Raw genomic sequence first — 24,519 nt, forward strand, 5'->3', positions numbered from 1 at the left:
CAAGTCTTCATGGTTACTGAGAACTAGAAAACACAACAGCAACTCAAAGCTGTTTGCCTGCATTTATCACCAGAAAATTCCTTTACAGCAGTGCAAGTTGGACAAGACCCATAGTTTTAGGCTTCAGGTGATGAAAGAGCAGGTTATCCAGGAGAAGGCTGGCTCCCCTGCCTCCCTTGCCCCGAGTGGTCCTGTCCCTTCTGGCAGCAGCAGGCTGATAGATTAGCTCACCACACCTTGGAGAACCTCACCCAGTGGCTCAGTCCTGAGTCTCAAGCCCTGTCACGGTCTCAAAACAATAGTTTAAGTTTCAGTATACACTGAAACGAAGCCCAGATAAATGATGAATAAGAGATTCTGTGTTTACTTTCACAAGAGGACTTAGCAGAGCAGGAAAAGCCATAACCATTGAGAGTCCAGACTAGATCCAAAGAGAGATTCAGAAAGAAAACTGCGATATTCACAGTCAAACAAAATGAAAACAGAGAAACAAACCCACAATCACTGAGACCTGTTTCTTCTGATACCACAGCAGGGACTCCAGGATTATATTTACTGCCTTGTACATATGCCCCAGCCACTCCAAACCACAGAGAAAGCGAGGTGTGTCTGACATCCTTGAGCTCTATCACCCTTTTCAAGGCAAAACTAACAGGAAGCAAGAGAGTTTGCAAATTAAAGGTGTTAGGGACCCTAAGATACCGAGAAATAATTACTGTATAGGTGTGAGTAGTGGTAACTTTTAAGAGTTTACTCCTGTGGGCTTCAATGACTTACTATAGGACATGGTGCTTTGTGCAGAGAAAGAGAAGGGTATTGATATGGGAAGCCAAATGTTTTAAAAGCAAGCTTCTGTGGGGGCCTGAATATATGTTCTGTGTGGTTCCAAGTTGCTCCAAACGAGCTGCAGCTGCAGGGTCCTTAGTTGGGCAGCAGCTGTAGCTCGTGAAGGCAACTGAGATAAATAGGGGTGGGTCAAGAGCCCAGGAGGAGCCCCTGAGAAGAAAGAAAGGACTGTGCTGCAGAGAAAGGAGAAGAGCCCCAGCAGAGAGGGAAGAACAACACTGCAGCAAAGATTACAACAACTGGTGACCCCGACGTGATGAAGAACACTGCAACCAAACATCGAGAGAAGGTATGGAATCCCCCAGACAGCCGAGAGCTGTGGCAGCCTGAGAGCTGGGACTTTGGAATATCAGCCAGAGAGCTGGGACTATAGAAGATAGGACAGCTGAGAGCTGTGGCAGCCTGAGAGCTGGGACTGTATGTGTATTGTAATCATATAATTGTTAAAAGAAAAGGGGGGAAATGTGGGGGCCTGAATATATGTTCTGTGTGGTTCCAAGTTGCTCCAAACGAGCTGCAGCTGCAGGGTCCTTAGTTGGGCAGCAGCTGTAGCTCGTGAAGGCAACTGAGATAAATAGGGGTGGGTCAAGAACCCAGGAGGAGCCCCTGAGAAGATAGAAAGGACTGTGCTGCAGAGAAAGGAGAAGAGCCCCAGCAGAGAGGGAAGAACAACGCTGCAGCAAAGATTACAACAAGCTCCATAACCCATTCAGAATGTGTCCATCTTTCACTGTATTGCTAACAATTCAAGTTTCTAAAGCTGAGTGGCCTTGAACACAAATCCCTAACATTAATTATTTTCTGTGATATTCTGTACTTGGTGCAGACCCCATGGGTTCCACCCCAAAATTAGCTTAACCTGCTGCACATAATGACTTGAGACTTATGCATGCACTTGAAAGCAAACACATCTGTATCTGATATTGCAAGGCCTTTGAGAAGTATTGAGAAGCAGCTTATTCTCAAAAAACAGAGAACGATCAGGACACTGGGAAATCCGTGCAGTGCGAGCTTAGCTCTCCCCAACACCCCTGACCTGACATCCCTGGAAGGGAACAAAACATCTTTGGGAACTTTACAGGAACAATTCACGCAGCTTGCAAGGCTTCAGGCGCACTACGGCTGAGATACACCCTGGCACGCCGCTACTCACCCTGTGCTGCCCTAGCTAAGCTTTCTTATCTATTTTCCTTTTCTTTTTCCTTTCAGAACGGCTCAAGGAGAAGCGAGGCGCTCGCCGAGGGGAAGGCGGGACGCGGCCCGGCCCCGCCGCCCTGAGCGCCGCTCTCGCGAGACGCGGCCGCGCGGGCTCCATATTGGGGCATCTGTGCCCAGGGCCCGAAGCTCTCGCGAGCGCGGCCCCGAGGAGCCCCGAGGAGCCCCGGGCTGTGCGGGGACAGCGGGGCCGGTGCCCGCCGGTGCCCGCGGCTGCCTGGGCTGTGCAGGGTGTACGGGGTCGGAGCCCGGCTGCGCCGCCCGGGCTGTGCCGCTCGGGGCGGGGCGTGCGCGGCGGAGGCGGCGGCTGCGGTGTCGCCTGCGCCGTCCCACCTGCGGCGGGAGCGCGTCCCCGCCCCGCACGCCGGCGCCCCCGCCTCGCTCGCCGCTGGCCGCACGACCGCCGGCCGCGCCTCACGGAGCCATCCCGCCCCTCGTGGCACAGCCCGGGGAGGGAGAGCGGCGGGGGAAGGCGGTGACACGGCCGCGCTCGGCCTCGCCCCCCGTGCCTGTAGGAGGGGGGCAGCGGCGGCGCGGGGCGGGGCGTGAAGGGCCGGCGGCGGCTGCGGGGGCGTCGCTGCTGCGGGGCTGCCCCCGCCCGGGAGCGCTCGGGGGAGGGAGCGAAAGAAGGAAGGAAGGAAGAAGTCGCTGCTGCCGCTGCAGGAGGAGAAGGAGGTAGTGGCGGCGGCGGTGCTGTTGCAGCCGCAGGCAGAGCCTCCCCCTCCCGCCGGGCCGGGCGGGGCGGGCTCCGCAACCGAGATGTCTCAGGAGCGGCCCAAGTTCTACCGGCAGGAGCTGAACAAGACGGTGTGGGAGGTGCCCGAGCGCTACCAGAACCTCTCCCCGGTCGGCTCCGGGGCCTACGGCTCCGTCTGGTGAGTGCGGGGAGGGGACGGGGCAGTGCGGGGGAGGTCGCCTTAGGTCGCTGCCCCGCCCCGCGGCCCCGGTGCCCTGCAGGACCCGGGGTGGGCACCGCGGCCAGCGGCGCTCCTCTGTCCCCCATGGATTCCTGTTCCCCTGCTCTCCACCAGCCTCCTGCAAGAGACATTTTTCCTGCCCGGCTTTACGCGCGGTGCTGCCGGGAAGCCGCAGTCTGGTCTTTGGAATGCGTCGGGCATTGCACCACATGGCAGGTGGCTCCGAAACATTTTTGCAGGGGAAGATAATAATGTGTCGTTGCCGGCCCCCCCCGTCCCGCCCCGAATGAGCTCATATGGACGGATTTCAGTGAGGTTTCTCGCAGTTCGTAGGTGGGGAGTGCAGAGGGATGGAGCCCCCCCCATAGCTGCCTTTGCAGAGCTGAGGGCTTGGCAGCTCTTGTCCCAGTTTCTTTCTGCACCTGAAGGATAGGTTATATTGGAGGCAATTGTATTTTCATCAGGAATTTATTGATAGGCAAGAAATACAGAGAATGCTGGGAGGGCTGATTTTGTATTCCTGGCTTGTTATAGTGCATTTACAAGCACCAATATTTTCTTGGCAATAATAGACGAACACAGGAGGACTCGTTTTATTGCTGTGGAATTACTGCAATACACATACTGCAGAATGTGCTCCCAGGGAGAGTAAAGTCCTGCTGAGAGACCTGCAGAAATACAGGGAGCTGGAAGAGTTTATTTTTTAACGCTTACCCAATAGGAACAAACCAGGCTACATGTGAGATACAATGCGTCCTTAATTTGTAGCTTCTCTGCTGAGCTGCGGTGGATCATTACACATAAATGGAGCTGCATACTTTGCTTAAGCTGAAAGACAAGGTAGTATTTGAATCGGTTTGACTCTAGACTTTAGCAGTCATTTAGTTAAATGTTCACAGATTACTGCCTCCTTTGATTAAGAAACATCTGCCACATGAGCATTCTGGGTTTTATTCTGTGTTCTTTGGTTCTGGGTTTTATTCTGAGTTCTTTGGTTCTGTCAAAGTGTGAGCAGAATTTTGAACTATGGGTGCGTAATTACAAAGCTGCTTTGCTGTTGTGTTCGAGCAGGGATGCATATGTTTTTATTAATGTAGTATGCAAATTTACACTATGGGTATCAATTTTATTATAAGGAGGCACACATGCTGCATTTTGCTAGTAAAGAAAATAAGTTCCTTTGCACATGCTACAGTTTTAATGAAATGCTCAGTTGTTCTTAACCTGTTATAAAATTGTTGGTAAGCTGAGCTTAAATAACTTGCATTTTTTTTTAATGCTGTGATTGCAGTGTGCAGAGGCTTGCATTTCATAAAAGTAAACCAGGCTGGTCAATTTCGTAGCAAGAATAACCAGTATAATTGCTGAGGTGTGTTTTTGGTTTGGTTGTTGTTTTTTTTTTAAAGCATAATTATAGAATGATTTTGATTGGAAGGGAATAGACAGGTTTCTTTTGGTGAAAGAAGGACCTTGTTAACACAGCTGATAAATATCCCTGTAAGTGTCACAGAGTTATGCAACTCCTGAAATATAATTGGAAATTCATTTGCTTGGTGCTGTGGCCTTTGTATTTTAAGGTTGATCCTACATCACACACTCCACTCCCATTTCTCTTCCCCTCCCTACAGTCTCCACTGTACATGTAATACTTGCAAAGTTTGTCTTCAACCAGTAACTAAAGAGTTTGCATCATGAATTTCCTGTTTTGCTGTGTCAAAACTTTGGAAGATTGTGCAACTTTGTTTGGACCAAGTGAAACAGTTTTGTATTGGAAGCAATTTCAGACATGTGGCAGAGTCTTTTTACAGTCCATGTTAATGGCTTCCTGTATGTTCTTCTAAAAATAGTTTTCAGAAAAGATGTTGTGATATGGAAAGTATGTCAGAATTGAAAAAATCAAGAAAACAACAAAAAGTTTTGCATATTTATGGACGTTTATTAAGCTGCAAGGGGTGATGCATATTATTTATGGTATTCCTGCAAGGACTTGTTCTGCTGTGTCCCTTTAGAGATTTTTGTTTTCTCCAATAAAAAGTTTCATTTGGGCTTTGGTGTATCCCTGTTAGGATAGCACATAGTGGTGTTTTAACAATCCTTAAAATGGTATAGCTTCATGTATGTTCACTGCATTATTGCATTCAAATGATATCAAACGCTCTGTTGTTTAAGTTGTCAAAATGAGGCATTTGACAATGAGGAATCTCCAGAAAGTGGAGGGGAAAATGAATAAAGAAGAAAGCATTAAGGTGCCAGTGAGTCACTCAGACTGGGGAGGTGCTGTGAGCAGGGCTTGGAGCTCCCTGGTGCACAGACCTGGCTTGGGGAGTCAGGATTTCTGCAGGCAGCCTGAGCCCCTGCCTGAAATGAGAGCAAATATTGCAGAGTTTTCTGAAGGGTGCAGTGCTGGAAGAATGAGGTTCAGATGGCCAGCTCAGGTGTTTTTCAGGATCCATTTTTTTAAAAACTGCAAGTGTTGGGGATACAAATAGAGATTCAGTTCCAAAACTTTGAGGAAAATCTACACATATCCTCAGATTGATTCTTCCTAAGTCACATAACAATTGCCATGGCATCTGTTGTATGGAATGCTGTTTCATTCATTCTTGCAACATTTAGTGTATTTATACAACACAGTCTCTTGCTTGCTTTTGTAACCAGGCCTGCATTGAAAAAAGGGTTCCTGCCATACCCATTTTGTAATATTTCATGTAAGGAGAGGGGCCCAGACAATCCAACGTGTTGCAGTGGGAAGTTGCTGAGCAGGGATGGGATTGATTGGTGACTCACCCTTCACTTGGAGCATTGCTTCATTTCTTGCTGTGCTGGAGGGAAGTCTCGACTCCTGGCATCAGTTCAGGCAGCTCTGAGCTCAGCAGAATGGTGTTTTCACCAATTTCCCATCAATTTCTAAAAGGCTGTGAAGCACATTCGGTAAATCTTAGATTACTAATTGTTATATTGTTGCAGCTGTTCTTTGTTGTATTGATGCTTTTGTAAAATAAAGGGCTTGGTTTAGTTGCTTTGCAATGCTATCTGTATTGCCTTAATTAATTTGGAAAGGATTGAATGGCCAAGACTTACTCTTCCTCAAAATCTTGCATAAGATTTTTTTTTTAGCTTTTTAAAAATAGACTGTCAAGTGATACAGCCCTCCAAAACCTGTGATTTCTTCCCATTTCAACCCACAGTTGTTTTAACACTGCGTCTGAATTTCTTGGATACTGAGAATTTAGAGAAACATTATAGATTGAAGAAATTTTAGGACATTAGTGTCCAGAGGAAATGAAATAACCCCAAATAGCACATCTGTAGAAACAGTTCCTCTGTGGAATTTTTTTTCTAATCCCTTATTAAAGCGTGCCAATGCCTCCAAATCCTGGCTGTGCTTGGAGGGACAGGTGCCTGCTCCTCCTGCAAGGTGGGGCAGATCTGTGAGGAGTGGTGGGAGTGGGATGGAGCAGCCACACAGGAAGGGCTGGCAGGGGATGTGTGGGCAGAGGGGCAGGCACAGAAAAGCTGTGAGCAGAGCTCTGGCAGGGCTGGCAAGGAGCTTGGACTGCAGGGGAACTTGGGATATGAAGGGAATTATTGAGAGCACGCGTCCTGCAGGGAGATTTTTATTGCAGCTTTCTTAGGAGCAGAAGCAATTCTAGCACAGGAGAATGATACTTGCAACTCTTAGAGCTGTGTCCTGTCACTGTGATATTTTCTGAAAAATCCCTTCGCCAGGATTTGTACTCCTGGGAGGCTGGGAAGCCTCAGAGAAAAATGAAAACAATAATTATCTGATTTGCTTCTCCTGTGTTTGGCTGCTTTAGAATGTGGGTTGGACATTGTTTACCAACAGGTGCATGCTTGATTGGTTCCATGTGAATTGTTTTTAATTAATGACCAATCACCATCCAGCTGTGTTTTTGTGTATTGATATTTGCAACTTTTAGTGTGCTGGGAGGGTGGTGACGGAAGTGCAGGCACAGAAGTGACTGCAGTCAATAATAAACTGTCAGGTGCTAATTGTGTTTTTCTGTCTGATTAGGAGTGCATAAATTAACTTCAGCACTAAGGAGATTCAGTTAGCTTGGGTATTTGCAGAGGCACTAGCAATGAGCAGCTTATATTTAGCAAAATAGCCTTTGCACAAAAATTACCGTTCTGATTATTTAATATTTAAATAAATTGTGCTCATAACTAACCTTGTTACTTGGTTCTCTAAAGTAATTGTTTTCTTCTACCTCCTGTGTTCTGGATTCAATTCAGGTTAGATCAGAATTGTAATTTTAGCTCACTTGGGGTGAGGTGGATGCAGTTCATTTTCCATAGCACAGTACTATGTAAGAGGTTAAAAAAAAGTGTGATAAATCCTAAATTTGTGCTGATCTTGTTTTAAAAGGGATTTAAAACTGTGGATCGTGTCATTTTTTCCTAATTGGGCTTCTTTAGCTGCAGTGTGATCAGTGTAATGCAGCTGTTTAGAGTGTGTGATGAAAGGCAGCTCAGTGTTCTTTGCCGTGTTCTCCAGCTGACAGCTGTTCTGTGCTCTGCAGGCACCGTCAGCCAGTTATCTGTACTGCCACTAAATTACTCAGCATGATTTTAGGCCTCAAATATGACCAGACTTTGTGTTCTGACTTTAAGTCTAGATTGTGAATGTTCAATTACACAGAATTTTCTTTCCTGAGCTTGTGCATTGTGCTGTTTAACCAGGACTGCTGGCTGCAGTTCCCTTGGAGGTTGTACAGCTGCTACAACAGCACAGTGGCTTGATATGACCCCAAAAAATGTAATTTAATAACAAAAAGTGAAATTCAATTTCATCTGAATCCTGATATAGCTTATTTTGTGTCTGGTGGCTCTGAAATCTCAAAATCTTGGAAACCAAAAGAGAAATTTGTCTGTGGAGCTTTGAGATGCAGGGGATCACCTTCTTTGCAGGATGAAAGAGTTGCTGGTGTTTGCTGCATTTTGTACCTGAAATGTTTGGAAACTGGTGAAGATCCTTGACTAATTTACAACAGCATGTGCTGAATGATGATGGTTACTCTTATTTTTGCTCTAAGTCCTAGAAAACACCTTATGTATCAGGAAAATGCTGGCATGTATTTTCAGGCCAATCTAGAGATATTTGTGTATTGCAAGATGGTGATTTTTACCCGAGGCTGAAAAAAATTGAATTCTCAATTTCATGAAGTGTTGCTGCTTAAACATTGAATTTTTTTTTTTCCTAGTGATGTGTGAAAACTTGAGAATTTGAAATCAACATTAAAAAATGAATGCTGGATGGCTTCTTTTGTGTGCCAGGCTGAGGTGTAGAGGATCACTTGCATTGGCAGCAGTTGCTCAGGGGTGTTTTTGAGGCAGTGTGAGAAGCCTGAGCAGTTGAGCTCTGGCAGGTTGTGCTGCTGTGACCTGGTGTCCTCCCTGTGTTTTCCAGAGAGGTCTTTCCACTCTGTGCATGCCCTTTATAGCAAGGGAGATGCTTTTCTTCCACTGTGCACGAGGGATTTTCCATTCCTGCCAGGGCCTGGGGAAGGCTCACTGCTGCTGTTCTGTTTCTGTTTCACTCACCAAATTCCTTGCAACCTGGGCAAATTGGAGATAAGGAGTCTTTCTGCAGGTTAATTCTTGGTGGCTGCTTTAAAAGTAAATGACAGCTGCCTTTATTTCAGATAGCTCCTTTGGTGGGGTGGGCGTTGTGGTTTGCATATGCAATTGTGGGTTTATTCTAGGCCTGCTCTTGTGATTGGTTTTGAGCTTTGTTAGTTAAGCTTTATATTTAACACTTTATAAATATGTAGTGTTCCTTTCTGCTTGATGTTTACCAAGAACTAGTGCATACTCACTTTTAAATGGAACCAGGAGTTCACCTGAAGCATAAATACAGCAGGAAAATCAACCAGTATTGTCCTTGTGGGACTCTTTCCATTCCATACTTTCCCCACATTCATTGCCTTGAGTGAAGTGTTGATTTCACATCCTCTCTTTCTCTTCCTCCTTCCTTTTGAACAGACCAGAGCTTTATAATTAGATAAGAAATTACTTAAAATATAATTTTACTGTACCCTCTCTATATATGTATATATATATGTGTGTGTGTATATATATATATATATATATACACTCTTACTGACTAGGATTAAATAAGTCCTCATGGACTCTTAAGAAAAAATACTACTTGTATGTGCAAGGTTTCTGCTAAAGGGACAAGTTTTGGTCATGTACAGCTACTTATCATTCATTCCCAGGCACTTTTGTATAACAGAACTTGGTGACTGGATGGGATTTACCAAAGAAATTTAATTTCAGCTTCAGTAATGATTAACAACAATCATAACTGATTTTATTAGGCAAAGTCCTGGATTTTTGTATGGCTTTAATCCATGAAAATAGTATTTTGAGCACAGCATTTTGTGATCAAGTGTGGTGTTTGAAAGTATGTTTAGGAATAGTGGTAGTATTTACAAGTGCTCTTCTCTCCAGAGTTTTAGTGCATGATTATGTTTAAGAGCACTTCAGGCAGCAAAGTCATAAACATTTCTCTTTCTTTCTACAAGATTTCCCTTTACTGTGTGGACAAGACTCATCTTTCAAACGTTTTCTGCAGAAACCAACAGTTGTGTGAAATTGTGCACATTTTGGGTGGCGTGCGGGTTATGGACCAGGATTCCTGGAAATCACTTTGATTGCAGAAATGCTGCTGCCTGTAACTCAGTGTCCAGAGTAAGCGTGGGTTTGGAGGCATCCCCACAGAGTTCATTGGATGCTCTGCCCGCTCTTGTTGCAGCTCTGCCTTTGACACCAAGACAGGCCTGCGGGTGGCGGTGAAGAAGCTGTCGCGGCCCTTCCAGTCCATCATCCACGCCAAGAGAACCTACCGGGAGCTGCGGCTGCTCAAGCACATGAAACACGAAAATGTGAGTGCAGGCCAGCCCCAGCTGCCCTGAGCAGCCTGCAGCATTGCTCTTTCCTTGCTGCATCTGCTTTTTTCCTCACACAGTGCAAGGTATTGGAGTATCTGGTTCATGGTGATGGGAGGGAGCAAATGGAGCTGCAGAGCTCTCACGTGTGTCTGCGTCAGGTTTGCCAGTTCCAGGAGGCTCTGTTGGCTTGCATGAAGCACAACACTGAACAGATGGAAATGAAACATCTCCTGGAATAAATACTTCAGTGCCACAAAGGATCTTAGTAACTGCTGTAAATATATCTCACAGCTTTTCTCTTCACTGTTTTCTTTTTAGGTGATTGGCTTGTTGGATGTGTTCACCCCTGCCAAATCACTAGAAGAATTCAATGATGTGTAGGTAACTTCTCTGAAGATTGCAATAAAGTGTCTTTTGTATCTCCTTTCCCAGGTTATGACAGAAATATTTGTCTCTTTAATTTGTCTGCTATGATTTACAAATAATCCTGAATTCCAGCACAAAGTCACAGTATATCCTAAGGTGTTGGACTTGTCAGAATTGTTCACCTGCTGTGGTTTACTGCCCAGTGCAGTTGGAATCACTGAACTAATTTGCTCCATTATTTAAAGTGTCACGATCTATGTTCCATTGAGCAACGTGCTTTGGGACAGTCAGCTCTGCTACTGGAGATTTATGGGGAATTTTTATCCTAATCCTCTTCAAGAGATTGCTTCACAGTCCACGTGTTTGCTTTTGTTCCCAGGTACTTGGTGACACATCTCATGGGAGCAGACCTGAACAACATTGTGAAATGCCAGAAGCTCACTGATGACCACGTGCAGTTCCTCATTTACCAGATCCTTCGGGGCCTGAAGGTGAGTGTCCCTGTGTTCCCTGCATGGGGACAGCTCACCATGGGGGTGGAAGTTCCTGGTGAATGTTACACCCTCAGCAATTCAGATGTGTGCATAGGGCTTCTATAACTTCCCTAAAATATTGCAGAATAACGTTTGATTGTTGTTGTTTCACTTCTGCCTCTCTGGAGCTCTGCATCAGTAAGGTTTCCTATCATTTTTATGTGTTCCTATGGCCAGAATCTAAAAAATGATGAACTGTGATGCCCCCTGGTCTGCTCTGGCAATGAATTTTCCATTTCTTCAGTTTTGTTTACTTGTGTTGTTGCACTCCTGGGTGTTCCTAAGGAGAGGCAAACTGGAACACCCACCTGTGAAACCCACAGACACACAGACAGACTGACAGCCTGGAGTATCTGAATTGTGTGGGCTGGGCTAGGGCAGTATTTTCCAGGGAAGAGATGAGGAGGTGGCTGCTTGGACTGTTACATAAATTTTGTCTCATCTTATTTTACAGTACATCCATTCAGCTGACATAATACACAGGGTGAGTATTCATTCTAAGATTGTTTCCTGTACTGAAACAATATCTTTAAAAAATGAAGCATGAACTTTTGCAATATAGCACCAAGAGAAACCAAAGAAAATTCTCTGAAAATTTTTCGGTTAAGTAGTAAAAAGTTTGAACAGGGGAAGTGGTTGTGAAGATCCATAATTTTCCTTTGTGAATTAGCTTTTCTCTTAAATACAAATATGCAGCACCAGTGTTGCCTTTATGCATTTTTGGTTATATGTGACACCTCTGAGAACCACAGAAGAGATTTCTCACTCTGATAAAATAATTTATCCAAAGTTAGTATTTGCACTCAGTTAGAATCTGTATTTTTATCTCTGTTTACAATTTTACCTGCTTCAGACTCGTGTAACAACACATACTCCACTGTTAATGCTGATGTTTAATTTTTTAGGATTTAAAACCCAGTAACCTAGCTGTTAATGAAGACTGTGAGCTAAAGGTAATGTAATTTAAAAATCTGATTTGTTTGAGTGCCATGTGAATGTCCCTTGCAACTTAAGTGTCAAAACAATTCCTACTGAAAATACTTTCATAGAAAAGTAATAATGTGCTTCCTAGCTGTAGAGTTGTAAGGATGTGGTTTTTGTATCTGCTCCTGTGTTTTTAGTGAATCATCATGCAAGTGCAGAGCTAACAGCTTTAGTTTGTGTCTCCTTGTTTTGGAGACAAGATACCCAGCCATAATTCTGATTGTCGATCCTACGCCGTTCTAGCCTAGTGTCTTGTCCCAGGTTGTGAAATTTGGTTTCATAACGTGTTTTTGCAGCTCTCCCAGCTGTCCTGTCCCCAGCCAGTGCTTGCTGGTGTTTGTGCTGGCTGTTTGTTGCCCTGCAGTGTTTTGTGTTTGCAGATCCTGGATTTCGGGCTGGCGCGGCACACGGACGATGAGATGACCGGGTACGTGGCCACGCGGTGGTACAGGGCCCCTGAGATCATGCTCAACTGGATGCACTACAACCAGACAGGTAATGCCTTCAGCAGCACAGGAATCCTCTCATTTGTCAAGTTTCTGAATTGTGAGGGGATAATAAAAGAGGTTGTCCTTGCACGTGCATCTCCCTTTGATTGCATAAGTTGGCGCTCCAGGTAATTATGACTTGGAGTTGGTATTGGAACCACTTTCTGTCAGATGGAAGTGAGGAATCATTGTGGTAGCATTCACCAGGAATCTGAACCTTTGAAACTGCAATCAGCCAAATGCTGTCAGCACTTATCCTTGCTCTTCCTAGCAGAGTGGTTTTTAAACAAGTGACTGGAATGTGTCTGGTTGAGGAGAATGTCTGGATCTGTAGTGTGAAGAAATGACAAAACTGCCATGAGGCTGCTTCAGGACAGAGTTGTTTGCTCTGGTTGGATGGGATGGTTCTGCTCAGGCTGTATTTTTATGCATCATGTTTTGTTGTCTGTTTTGTTTTGTTCAGTTGATATTTGGTCAGTGGGATGCATTATGGCTGAGCTGTTGACTGGAAGAACATTGTTCCCTGGCACAGACCGTATCCTTTAGAAGTAATTTCTTTTTTGAAATTGAGATTAGATCTTCATTTTCACATAGTTGACAAGAAAATAAGTTCTGGGTTTAATTATGGGCTTCTGTTTGTTTGTTTTTAAATTAATGGCTTCTTTTACTCACAGTACAAAGAGGTGAGTTCTTGATTTTGCTGCACATCTGTTCCTCTTTATTGTCTATTGCCATCATTAGATTTATATACTCTTTGTTTCTGTTACTTTCCTGTAAGTTTATTTAAATTGATTAGTTGAGTTTCCAGCTAATACTTGCATGGATGTCTGCCAAGAATCCTCTCATGCTTCAGGTTCCTTGCAAATGTGCTTCCCTTCTGGCCTCTCCTCTTTTCTCCTGGAGGTGTCCTGGCTGTGAGAGCAGTGGCTTTGCAGATTCTTTAGTGCCAAGGTTCTCATTAAAATTGCTCTGCAATGTTTAGGTTCCATTTCCTGCCTGACTGTGAACCTCCTTTCACAGTGTTCTTGTACTCATGTGAAAATTCAACTTTGAATAAGGTCTTTCCAAAATATTGGTTTTGCCTCATCAGACTGGACTGGGTAGGACACTTTGGCAAATTTGAGACAACTTTATGAGATTTGGTCATATTTTCCCCAGGAAATTGGAAGTGAGACTTGATGCAAATTGTTGCACTTGAAATTTTTGCTCAGCAGCACAAGATTGGGGTGAGATTTACTGCTGGCAAGGTTTTTCATTGCTTACAAATTGGGCTTTCATTTGCCAGAGAAAATTACATTGCCCACCTTTTACCAAAGTTTATTATTTCAACCACAGTCTGTTCATTTTAATCACTTTTGTTAATTTGTTAGTATTTGTGTCAGTGAATGTAAGTATGTTAGCACTTGATGCAAAGGAAGCTGGTGTTGGAATTGCTGCCTGCTGTTTATTTACCTTCAGAAAACATCTGGGTTCCAAAACTCCCTCCTGAGGAGAAGCTTTCATTGCAGCTTTCAGTGCCACCTCTTTTCAATGTGCTTTAACTTTATCCTCTCCTCTTTTTCTGCTTGACTCCATCTCATCATTTCTCTCTGAATTTGTTGTACTGTGCTGTGTAGTCATCTCTGCTGTATTTTTCTCTTGTCAGATGCAGAAACTGAATTAAACAAAGGCTGGTATATTTTTATCTGTTGATTCAGCATGTGTAGGTTGGTTTGGACAGATTTTTTTTTGGTTTCTTTTAAGAAAAACTGAGATACCAAGAATTGTTCATTCAAACAAAGCAAAAGCCTTTAAGCTGTTGCCATTATTTAACCCTAGCAACAGTGACACTTCAGATTTTAAAGAACTTGATGCTTGCAACTAAAATATTTGTAATAGGATTTGCAATGTGTAAGAAATGCTTCATGGTTTTGATTTATTTTGTGGTTTTTATGAATTGAACAAAATGGTGATTCTTCCAAGTCTGAGAAGTTTTTTATCCGACTCTGTTCTTAGCTGTAAATTAGAGCCACTGATATCTGCAATGCAAAATGCAGTTCACTTCTAGGAGCTAATTTATTTGCTTTATCATAATAAGGTACTTCATTCATGTATGTCTCCCAGCAGATGCTTGTGATGATTTACTTTAAATGCTCAATTTCGTTTGCAAATGGCAGTAATGCTTTTTAATTAAATGCTCTTTCTGTTTTGAGTAGCTTAGATTTAAGAAACAGACCCAATGCTTTCCTATCTTAGACTTTGTAGTAGTGTAATTCTTTCAGTGCTTCTGTGTTTGTGCTTTTTGATCATGAGTTAAAACTAAAAGGGAGCAGGGTTGGTTCTGAATCCTGTTTGTGCATGGAACTCTTACCCAGGGAGTGGAAAGGACCCTGGCTGGCATCTAAAGACAGCAAGCACAATTGAGATAAGTCTGTTCTGGTTTCTCCCTGTCTTGGAAGGCTCTTTGAAGTCTTTACATGTGCATTATTTTAGGGAGAGTTGAAGGGGTTTTCCAGGTTTAGATCCTGTTGGGTAGTTCTGGGCCCTTAATTTTATTGTACCCACAGATTGGCAGAGGCTCTTGTTCCTCCTGTGGTGTCACTGTACAATTGCTGACTTCCTGACTTTGGAGTTAATATTAACATGAATAATTCAAGGTATGTTTGCCTTGTATCCAGTAGCCAAGGATGTGATGTATCCATATCCAGCTCTAGAAAATTCCCTGTGCACTTGGAGGCAATGGGACTTTGTGTTGCTGGAAATTGCTCCTGTTTGAGAGCTGAACATGTGAAATAGTTCTTGCTTTTTGGCCTCAAGATGTAAATTTTCTCAAGTGTGAGCCTTCCATTTCCAAAATTAGAGTGACAGAATATGTAATGGCTCCTCAGGATGATCGCCCCCTGTTCAGATGGTTCTGTTGTTGAAGTGTTGGTCCCTTTCAGCAAGGATTTGGCAGAAATGCTGGGGTGTTATTTACAGTGCCTCCCTTATTTCTGTGTACAGCCTGGGGATGCACCCCTTCAGTGCAGGTAAGCTGGGAGTGCATTTAGTCAGGTAAGTAAAAAACTGAGGATCTGCAGTGCTGTCTGTGGTGATTGTGCCTCTGATAAATGAGTGTTGAGTTTAAACCTCTGAATCTGTAGAGATTCTAACCACAGCTGTCACTGACTTAAAGCAAGAATTGAGATACTCTTAGGGAAATTAACCCTGTGGTTAATTTGGGCTTAGCTCTGCAGGATTGCTGAACTACTTCTAATTTACAGCTGAATGGAAGGTGATTGAATTATCCCTATTGTAATCTATGGGTGGAAGCATTGGATGAAAGATGGATTTCTGATACTGGTGAAATCTCTGCCAGGAGCTGGAGAGGGGGATCAGGATTGTGGGAAAGGAGTCAGAGACCAAAAAGTGAGGTGATGAAAATCAGAGTCCTTCAGGCATTGGACTCTGATCCTTGTGGGTCCCTTCCAGCTCAACATTTTCTGTGCATGGCAGGCTTAGCTGAGGCTTTCTTGTTGGTATTATTTGTCTGATGCCGAGATCACTTTCTATTAAACACAAATATTAAACTCTTACAGCTCTGAATGTGAATGATTCATACAAATAAGCAGGAAGGTTGACTTTTTTGAATATTTGACTTGCACAAAATAATATAAAGTAAAAATAAGAATATCTAGCTTTTCTTGCACTAGTTTAGCATTTTTGTATGTTTTGTGTTCCCTTAAACTCTGGAGAGTGTTTTTTGTTTTTTTTAACTGTTTTTATTCAGTATTCTGAAACTTCCATGATAACTAACCAGTCTGAAATTACATATTCTTCTGATACACCTTGTTCGTGCTTGTGATGGCAGCTAAAACAACTTGGAACTTTGCTTTGCCTGGATAAGCCATTACAGTCTTGTGAGATTTGCTGCTGGTGGTGATAGCAGGTTATTTTCTGAATTTTAGAATCCCTCCTCAGTCCTTGGGAGTACCTTGGAGACGGCCCTTGGGGTTTGCATGCTGTGCTTTCCTTCCCCATGCACATGTGCTGGTGTTTTTCTTCTGCTTTGTATTTATTAAATCTCTTTCCTGTCTTTATTGCTCGTGGCTCATTTCTCTGGGAGGTGCTGGGCCCTGCAGTTAAGGAATGCTGCAGTTGAGCAGGTTAGAGGTGGCAGGCCTAAAACCAGGAGCAGGGTTGGGTTTTGGCAGGGCCAGTTCCACAGTCTGTGTTTTTCCTTATTTATCTCAGAAGTATCTTCCACTAGCAAACAGGGCAGCAATAGTGTTGGCACACCAGTGCACAGGCTTTTAAATGCCTTTAAATAATTTCAATATTTAAACTGAGCTGTGGCATGTTAGCACTCTAAATTTTGCACTTCAACTGCTGCTTGCACAGTAAGTGCAAGAAGTAAGGGCTGTTTTAAATAGCTCTGAAGAAAATCTCATTTAAATGAGCCAGTTGTGGTTAGTGGAGTGCCCTTTGCTGATTCTCCTACAGCATATTCTGATCTCATTTTAAGCATTGACTCTTCAGAGTTTGCAATTCAGCTGTGCTAAATCCAACTAGATATTGGGTTTACTCTTAGATTTTGAGTGTTTTGAGTAGCTAGAAGTTTGCCAAGTAACTTTACAAATGAAAAATTAATTCAGCTCTTCTGACAAAGTGCTGGTTCCAGAGCTCTTAATTAATGTGATAGATAAAACTTTAGACCAAAGTTGATGGTGGTTTTAGCAAAGCATTGGTGATTCCCTTCATACAGAGTTTGTCGGTATTGCAGGAACTGTGTGTTGTTTTCTAGGGTTTTTTTAACAGGTGACAGTTTTTGAAGTTTTTGCAGTAAATTAATAGATACTCCAAGAAGGAAGTGCAGCTGTATCTCCAGCCATCAGGAAGGCATTGATCCCAGAACACATGATTGTCTAAAAAAATTTGTGTAACTACTTTGGTATCATATTAAAGGCAAATACAAACATTATGGACAGTCTGAAATCTGTGGAGGATAATTCAGGGAAGAAGGGAGATTATGCATTGATGGTTTTAAAAAGGATCCTTTGTGTCTTCTTAGTGTCTTGAGATTTAGACATGGAACAGTGCCTTTGATGGATTCCCCCCTCAATTGTGTGTTTTGTCACCTAGGCCTTGTTAAAGGGGACAGCTCAGGCTGGCAGCTCTGTTCCTGTAAAACATTCTTTCCATCTGCAGTGCTCCCTCCTGAGGGCTCTGCACAGACCTGTGTTACACCTGAGCCCTGCTCTGCTGCTGCAGCAGCTCTGGAGGGCAGGAGGGATGGTCAGGGCTTTGCTGTGCCCTGGTGGTGCCAGGAGGTGCCAGGCAGGCCCCTGTGCCAGCTGCAGCAGCTCAGCCTCCCTGCCCATGGTGAGGGGATGCTGCAGGGCCCAATCATTTCCTGACCTCCTGAGCTTTAGAAGTGGCTGAATGAGCTGAGAAGGTGTTCACAAAAAGCCTTGACTTTCCTCTTAGTGTGAGTGCCTACCCTTTGCAGCCTTCTGCTTTACTTCAGCTGTTACTAATGCAAGCTAATCCTTGACCTGCAGCTTGGTGTGGGGCCTGAGGGGGTGAAGGGAGCATGGAAGTTCAGCCTTTGCCACTGGGGCTAAAGATTTCTGCTCCAAAATAGTTGAGGATGCAGTGCCCCATTCCATGCACGTGGGGTATCTGCAGACAAGATGTTCAATCAGTCTGATACAGAGAGAGCTCAGTTATATTCAGTTGTAACAAGAGGAATGAATGTGGTTTGTCTAAAATAGCTTTTCAGTCAAGGCCTTGGCAAGAATTAATTTGCAGCGTTAATAGGGTGATGTGTTGCGCTTTTCATTTTGATTTCTCCCAGCATTTTCCTTTATGGTCCATCATTAGATATTGATCAGTTGAAGCTCATTTTGAGACTCGTTGGAACCCCAGGGCCTGAGCTTTTGAAGAAAATCTCCTCAGAGTCTGTGAGTTTACACTTTGATTGTAATATCTGCCCTTTCAGAAGTCCCGAGTTTGTGTGTTGTTCTCCTGTAGTCTTATCTGTAGAATGTGTTGGGATTTATTTTCTGTTATTTTTCTTCCTTTGTAATCCTTTGCTCTTGGATGGCTTTAAGTTCTTATGCTTTGTGTATCTGATCTTTATTCCTCTTACCTCTGCCCATGGTATGATTTCATCCTTCCATATTCTCATTTTACTGCTTCGTGACTTTTCTCTCAGTTTGTGGGTTTATGCTTTGTGATCTGTTGTACCATCAGGTGTTACTGGGGAAGTATTTTTCACAGCTAAGAGCTTGAGGCTTGTCTCAGTTATTATTTCTCCAGATTGCATACCCAGGGATCTTTCTAAATAGGAGCAGGTGTGTTATCCTCTAAACACACACAGTCCCTTCTGTAGTGTGATTAATTTCTGAAACACTGCTGCCATTTCTTTGTTTTTGTAGCAGAAAATGCCTTTTAGGTGCCTTTCTGTAGCAGCTGTTGCAGGCCCACAGCAGAGCCTGCTCTTGTGCTGTGTGGGTTTTGCTGTGTGGGGCCCTTTTACCAAGGGAGCACCAAAAAGGCTTCCTGCAGTCACTTTGGGAGGGTCACCTCCATTCTCAGCACTTGCTGTGCTGTAGGAATCTCAAATTGTGAATTGTGCAAACCCAGCGTGAAATGGCCTTTAATTGTACTGTTCCTGAAGGAGGAGGGAATAAACCAGAGCCAGGGAGGAGCAGGGGAATGCAGTGAGCACTGAGGCCACTGCAGTTTGTGAGCTGCAGCAGGGGATCAGGGCTGTGGGAAGTGGTGAGGAGATTATGTGGTGCTGCAGCTTAATGTTCCTGTGACAGTGCCTGGAAATACAAGTGTGAGATGAGCCGAGAATAACGCCTGCTGGAGGGATGGGCACTGCAAACTGGGATCAGTTGGGCAACTTGCTGAGCATCCCACCAAAGTAAAAAGTAAAACCCAAAGTAAAACACCTGGGATGTTCCAGCTTTGGAGAGATTAGAGCTGAATAACCCAGACTGATTTGGTTGCCCTGTGAACTGACCTTAAGGCTACTCTGGTGTTTGAAGCACAGGGATTAGCAAGAGACATAAGGTGGAAGGTTGACTAAATTAAGCAGAAGATTAATTTGCATGTGTAAGTTGAAGTGGGTCTTTTTTTAAACATTATTGCACAATAAAAATAATAATTGCTCTTATCCTGGTTTGAAACAAATCTGTTTAAAACAAAGGGCAGTAAATACTGTTTCTGCTCTTTATCCATTGTATGGGGAAAGCAAAACTCTTTAGTGTTTGATGGTTTTGCGTGTGTCACTATAACAAATTCTGGTTTTCTGCTGCATTACTTTACTGACTCTCACTTTCCCTGTTCACTGATACCTGCTAACTCTGTTCTATGCAATGCTAATGTTTTGCTAATTTTGCATTTGATGCCTTCTGTCACCCAGCCCACATCAAAGGGCACTCAGCTGTTCAGAAGGTGTCAGTTGTGAGCCAGTTTCACTTTGCACCACAAGAAACTTAAGCACTTTCTATGCAGCAAGAGGAAAAAGAAAAGCTGGTAACCAGTGCAGAGAGTACAGTTTTTGTTTCTGTTTTCATTTTTGTTCATTTTCCTGAAGCTGTGTGTAGCTGCACAGCTCAGGGAAAATTTTGTGGAGTAGCCTCAGCCAAAGGAAATGTCTAGTCTGATGGCTTAAAACTTCGGGAAATGTGAACACAGCCTTGTTGGAGTGTAATGCTACTTCCCTTGGACAGAAATACTTTCTGTACTGGCAGTTACCAGCTGAGCAGCGATTCTCCTTTGCTTTAAGTGTTCACTTGTGTAATTGCTGAACATCTCCCAGGTAGTGGAAACAATTAGTGGTCCCTGCCTGTATGGCTTTTGCCTTGTGGTTTGCAGAAGAGATGCTTTTGTATGCGACTGTTTTCTGTTTGAAACGGTTTTTGCACTGTTTTTAACAAAGCCCTTGACGAGGCACTTAAGATATTAACCAGCTTCAGCAGATCATGCGTCTGACGGGAACGCCCCCTGCCTATCTCATTAACAGGATGCCCAGCCACGAGGTGAGATGTGAGAGGAAGGGGGAGTGCAGGGCAGGGCTGCCCTCAGCGTTCACCCCTTCTGTGAATGAAAGGCTTGCATGCGGCATGGGGTGGGCAATTAACTGCTGCTCTTCTGCAAGACTTTGGTACTGAAGGAAGGAGTGAGATTTGGGCAGTGTGTGCTCAGCCAGAGACGAGTGAGACAGCCTGGGAGAGCCTGGCTGTGGGCTGGTTTTGCCTTGTGTGCTGTGCAGCTCAGCAGGGCTCAGCAGGCTGCACCCAGCCTTGCTGGGAGCCAGGGGCTCAGCTCTTCCTGCGCCTCTCTGCTTTCCAGTCTTTGCCACGAGTAATGTCAGCTCTTCCTCTACTGTCTTGAGTGCCTTAGTTGGGACAGGTAATGCTGATGTGCTTAGTAGGTGTCAGAGTAAGCAAGGAGACAGACCATAATAACCAGTGCTTCAGGATGGTTGAAAAGTACTTCATCTTGCTGGCTGGATATTGGCTGATACTTCAACAGAGCATTTCTTTCCACAGGCAAGAAACTACATCCAGTCTTTGTCTTACATGCCAAAAATGAACTTTGAAAATGTCTTTATTGGTGCCAATCCCCTGGGTAAGACTTGTTTATTGAATTTTCCTGAAACTGAAGCTAGCATGTCCTGTCCTCTGGAGCTTCCCAAAGCTTTGTTCTGCTGCAGGAGTAGTGCAGAGCAGGGTTATGTTTATGAAGGATGTGTGGGCCAAGGGTGTAAGAGGAACAAGGTGCTGGATGATGGTGTGTCTTGAGAAACTACAGATTCCTCATCCGTGTTGGGCTTTTAGAAGCTTTACATTTCAGAGCAGGGTCCCACAGCTGATGAGAGATGCTCTGTGTCTGGTGCTCTTGCAGCCGTGGACTTGCTGGAGAAGATGCTGGTCCTGGACACGGACAAGCGCATCACGGCGGCCGAGGCGCTGGCCCACGCCTACTTCGCGCAGTACCACGACCCCGACGATGAGCCCGTGGCTGACCCCTATGACCAGTCCTTTGAAAGCAGAGAGCTTGAGATTGAAGAATGGAAAAGTGAGTCTGGGGCAGGGGAGAGACAGCTTCTATTGTGGTTGTAGAATTATGGAATGTCCTGAGTTGGAAGGGACCCACAGGATGATGGAGTCCAACTCCTGGCCCTGCACAGGGCTCCTGTACAAGTCCAGAATCCCATCCTGGGCATCCCTGAGAGCATTGTCCAAACACTCCTGGAGCTCTGGGAGCCTCGGGGCCGTGCCCATTCCCTGGGGAGCCTGGCAGTGCCAGCACCCTCTGGGGGAAGAACCTTTCCCTGAGATCCAACCCAGCCCTCCTGACCCAGCTCCAGCCGCTCCCTTGGGTGCTGTCACTGCTCACAGAGAGCACGGATTGGAGCTGCCCCTCTCACACCTTGATGAGTCTCCTCTCCATCCCATGAGCTGAGGCTCAGCTAAGCCATGGTCAGAGGCACAGCAGAAAGTGATAAAAATGTGGGCAGGCTGTTGATTCTGCCCTTACACTAAGTGAATCTGCCACATGCTGTGTGCAGATTTAGCACAGTCCCTGGTAACTAATTACTGCTAGGAGCACACAAACATATTTTGTTTTCAAACTTACTCACATCTCCTCAATGCTCTGGAAGTATCTTTTATTGTGTATGTTGGTCTCTGAGAGTTATAAGGGTATAACCATTCTTTTCTTTGTCTTAATTAAACAATACTTTTTGTGTAAAATGGTGTCAGAACATTTGAGATTGTTGCAGGTTTTCTTGCATGAAGGTGTGTTGGTAGTGCTGTCACAGTCCTGCTGCTGAGTTTCTGTCCCACTTCTCCCCCCAGGCCTGACTTATGATGAAGTGATCAGCTTTGTGCCACCCCCGCTCGACCAAGAGGAGATGGAGTCCTGAGAAACTGCTCTCTTCTGTCTGTCCCACTCACTGTGAAGGGAAGGCCTTTTCATAGGGACTCTCCAATTATCGTTCAAGTGCCTCATCACAACAATATTCTCCTTAGTGGAGGGGTTTTGTGTGTGTTGAACTGGGGAGGGAGGGGGGAGGGAAGGAAGCTGAGTCTATGTAAACATGCTGCATGCTCTTGTATTCTGTGTACAGCCTGGGGCAAGCCTCTGGAGACCTGTTCTGACTGCACTTAGTTCTTCCAGAGTGACAGTGCACCACAGCCTGCACTGCTGGGCCGAGGTGAGGAAGGTGACAGTGACAGTTTGGTTGCAATCATTGCCATTTATCAATTCTCCTACAACTGAGTAACCTCAAAAAGAATGAAAGTTGGTTCATAGGCTTAGAGAGTCCTCTGTTTTCTTCAGGACTGAAGGTGGGGTTGAGGGATGTCCTTGTTCAATGCCAGGTGTGTGATTTACATCCAGATCTTCCTGGTGCAGCAGAGTGTAGAGGCCTTCTGGTGTCTGATTCTTGGAACATGAAAAGATGTTGTCTGAAACTGTAAATATGTTTGTGCCTTAAATAAAGGGGGAGAGAGGGGAAAGGAAGTCCGGGGTGGAAATCTGACCCACTGTTCTTGAGAGGGAAGGCTCCCAGGTAGCGAGGCATGAACTCAATGTAATTGGGAAGTAATTTTGAGGCAACAGCTTCAACCCCTGGATTGGGTATTCCTGTGTTTTTCACTTTCCTCCTCCTCTTGTTCTGAGGCTTTTCAGCATTATCTCCCAGGAGCCAGAGGTTGGGGAAGATCCTTGCTAGCCACTCGTTTGTGTATTCTGTTCCCTACAAGGTGGTGTGTTTTTGCATGTTGTAGCTGTATGTGCATGTAGAGCTGCTTGATTTTTGTCCTTACTTTTTGGGGATGGCACTGGGGGCAGTTCAGTCATCAGTGAAATGTTTGCTGGGTACCTCAGGCAGTGCCATAAAATCACAGCACCCTTCCTGCTGTGCTGCAGCTCCTTGTGAAATAGCTGCCATCCCAGAGGCTTCAACGAGGGAAGGATGTCATGTCCAACACCAGAGCAACATGCACCTTTTTCTTTGTTCTGACCTTCTCTCTGCACAGGAGAAGAGCTTGGGTGGAAAGGTTTCTTGAGAGATCAAATGTAAAAAGCATTCTTTAAAGAAATGACTATAGTATCTTGTGCCAGAACTTAAGTTATTTCCTGAAAAGATTTTTTTTAGAAGTATTGGAACCCAAAGCAAAGAAATAAGCATGCATAAACACACAATCACCTTTTCACTGTCTATATCTATAAATACAAATATTTATATACATAAAACTAACATTTACTAGAAGTTTTTTTATCCTCTCACATAAGAGCTTCTTGGCTATTTCTTAGCAGGTTGATCTCTGCCCGAGGAAACATGGGAAGGGAGTAAGTTTGAATACAAACATGGTTCAAATATTTTGTATTTTCCAGGACTCTGCATGAGTGAAGTGCCCAGAGTTAGAGACTGGCAGGAGGGAGGTTTCTCAGCATGTTTGTGTGCTCCATCTGTAGCTGGGAAACTCAGAAGTCCAATTTTAGGGCTTCTGGAGGAAACGTTTTTAGAATTTAACTTGTTGCGGGCATCCTGTGTGGGCAATGTACCCGTGTATGTGAGGAGAAAGGCTTTTGCAGTATTTTGTATTGTTACCTGTGGGGCAGAGAGTGTTTTTTAGTGTTTTTGCCCCATGTTTGAAGAGGCAGCACAAAGGGATGGGACGTGGATGACAAAGCCATTGATTCTTCCTAGGCTACTTCCCAGCGATCTCTTCAGGCCAAAAGTTCAATAAAGGTCTGGGCTGAGATGAAGAGAGCAGCTCTGTTGTGCTCTAGGATAAAACTCTCCACAGCCCAACAAAATCAAGACAAAAAGCCTCCCTTTTCTGCTGGGCCAGCAGTCTGGGTATTCAAATAAAAATGTAGATATACTATGTAAACCTACAGCAAGATTATTTTTATCAGCCATTTTCTGTGTAGATGCTACAGTGTGATTTCATGCGGAAATATTGCTAAAGATTTTTAAAACCTCTCGGTGTTGTGCGTGTGGGTGTGTCTGTGTGTGTGAGTGGGAATGGTTCATTGGAGTCTGTCCTGCGGGAGCCCTGGGGCACAAACTCCCTGCTGCCGCTGCCGGGGCACCACGCTGCACCCCAGAGCAGAGATCTGCTATTTTGTTTCTATCCATGGATTTTGCTGTAATTGGTTATGCCAGATAAGATGTCACAATACCACTGGTTAAAAATAAAATCTATTTTTCAGATTTACTGCACTGCTGGTACTTGGAAACCTCTTGCACTGACGTGTTGAG

At 44.4% G+C, this 24,519-nt stretch overlaps 1 protein-coding gene across 2 annotated transcripts; it reads left to right on the forward strand.

The window, feature by feature from the left end:
* Positions 1 to 2,207: 2,207 nt before the first annotated feature.
* Positions 2,208 to 24,475, forward strand: MAPK14 (mitogen-activated protein kinase 14). 2 transcript variants are annotated; one of them, XM_074528008.1, is made up of 12 exons: positions 2,208 to 2,936; positions 9,760 to 9,889; positions 10,214 to 10,272; positions 10,641 to 10,752; positions 11,249 to 11,278; positions 11,700 to 11,747; positions 12,159 to 12,273; positions 12,730 to 12,801; positions 18,108 to 18,187; positions 20,792 to 20,870; positions 21,147 to 21,320; positions 22,103 to 24,475. In XM_074528008.1, exons 1-12 carry the CDS (start codon positions 2,821 to 2,823, stop codon positions 22,168 to 22,170), a joined length of 1,083 nt encoding a protein of 360 aa, XP_074384109.1. In that variant the 5' UTR covers positions 2,208 to 2,820; the 3' UTR covers positions 22,171 to 24,475. The 2 variants fall into 2 exon arrangements, with proteins under 2 accessions (XP_074384109.1, XP_074384108.1); XM_074528007.1 differs by lacking the exon at positions 18,108 to 18,187 and adding an exon at positions 20,199 to 20,278 and having other exon boundaries at positions 2,209 to 2,936.
* Positions 24,476 to 24,519: the final 44 nt, after the last annotated feature.

The sequence above is a fragment of the Zonotrichia albicollis genome, chromosome 28 (genome assembly GCF_047830755.1).
Source record: "Zonotrichia albicollis isolate bZonAlb1 chromosome 28, bZonAlb1.hap1, whole genome shotgun sequence".
Classification (NCBI taxonomy): domain Eukaryota; kingdom Metazoa; phylum Chordata; class Aves; order Passeriformes; family Passerellidae; genus Zonotrichia; species Zonotrichia albicollis.

What these genes read in the sequence shown, in the direction of transcription:
- MAPK14 (XM_074528008.1), top strand. Translation starts at nt 2,821, where the DNA reads ATGTCTCAGGAGCGGCCCAAGTTCTACCGGCAGGAGCTGAACAAGACG. An exon ending in GGGGCCTACGGCTCCGTCTG is followed by an intron (nt 2,937 to 9,759) that starts GTGAGTGCGGGG and finishes CTCTTGTTGCAG; the next exon opens with CTCTGCCTTTGACACCAAGA. An exon ending in AGAAAATCTCCTCAGAGTCT is followed by an intron (nt 18,188 to 20,791) that starts GTGAGTTTACAC and finishes TTCTTTCCACAG; the next exon opens with GCAAGAAACTACATCCAGTC.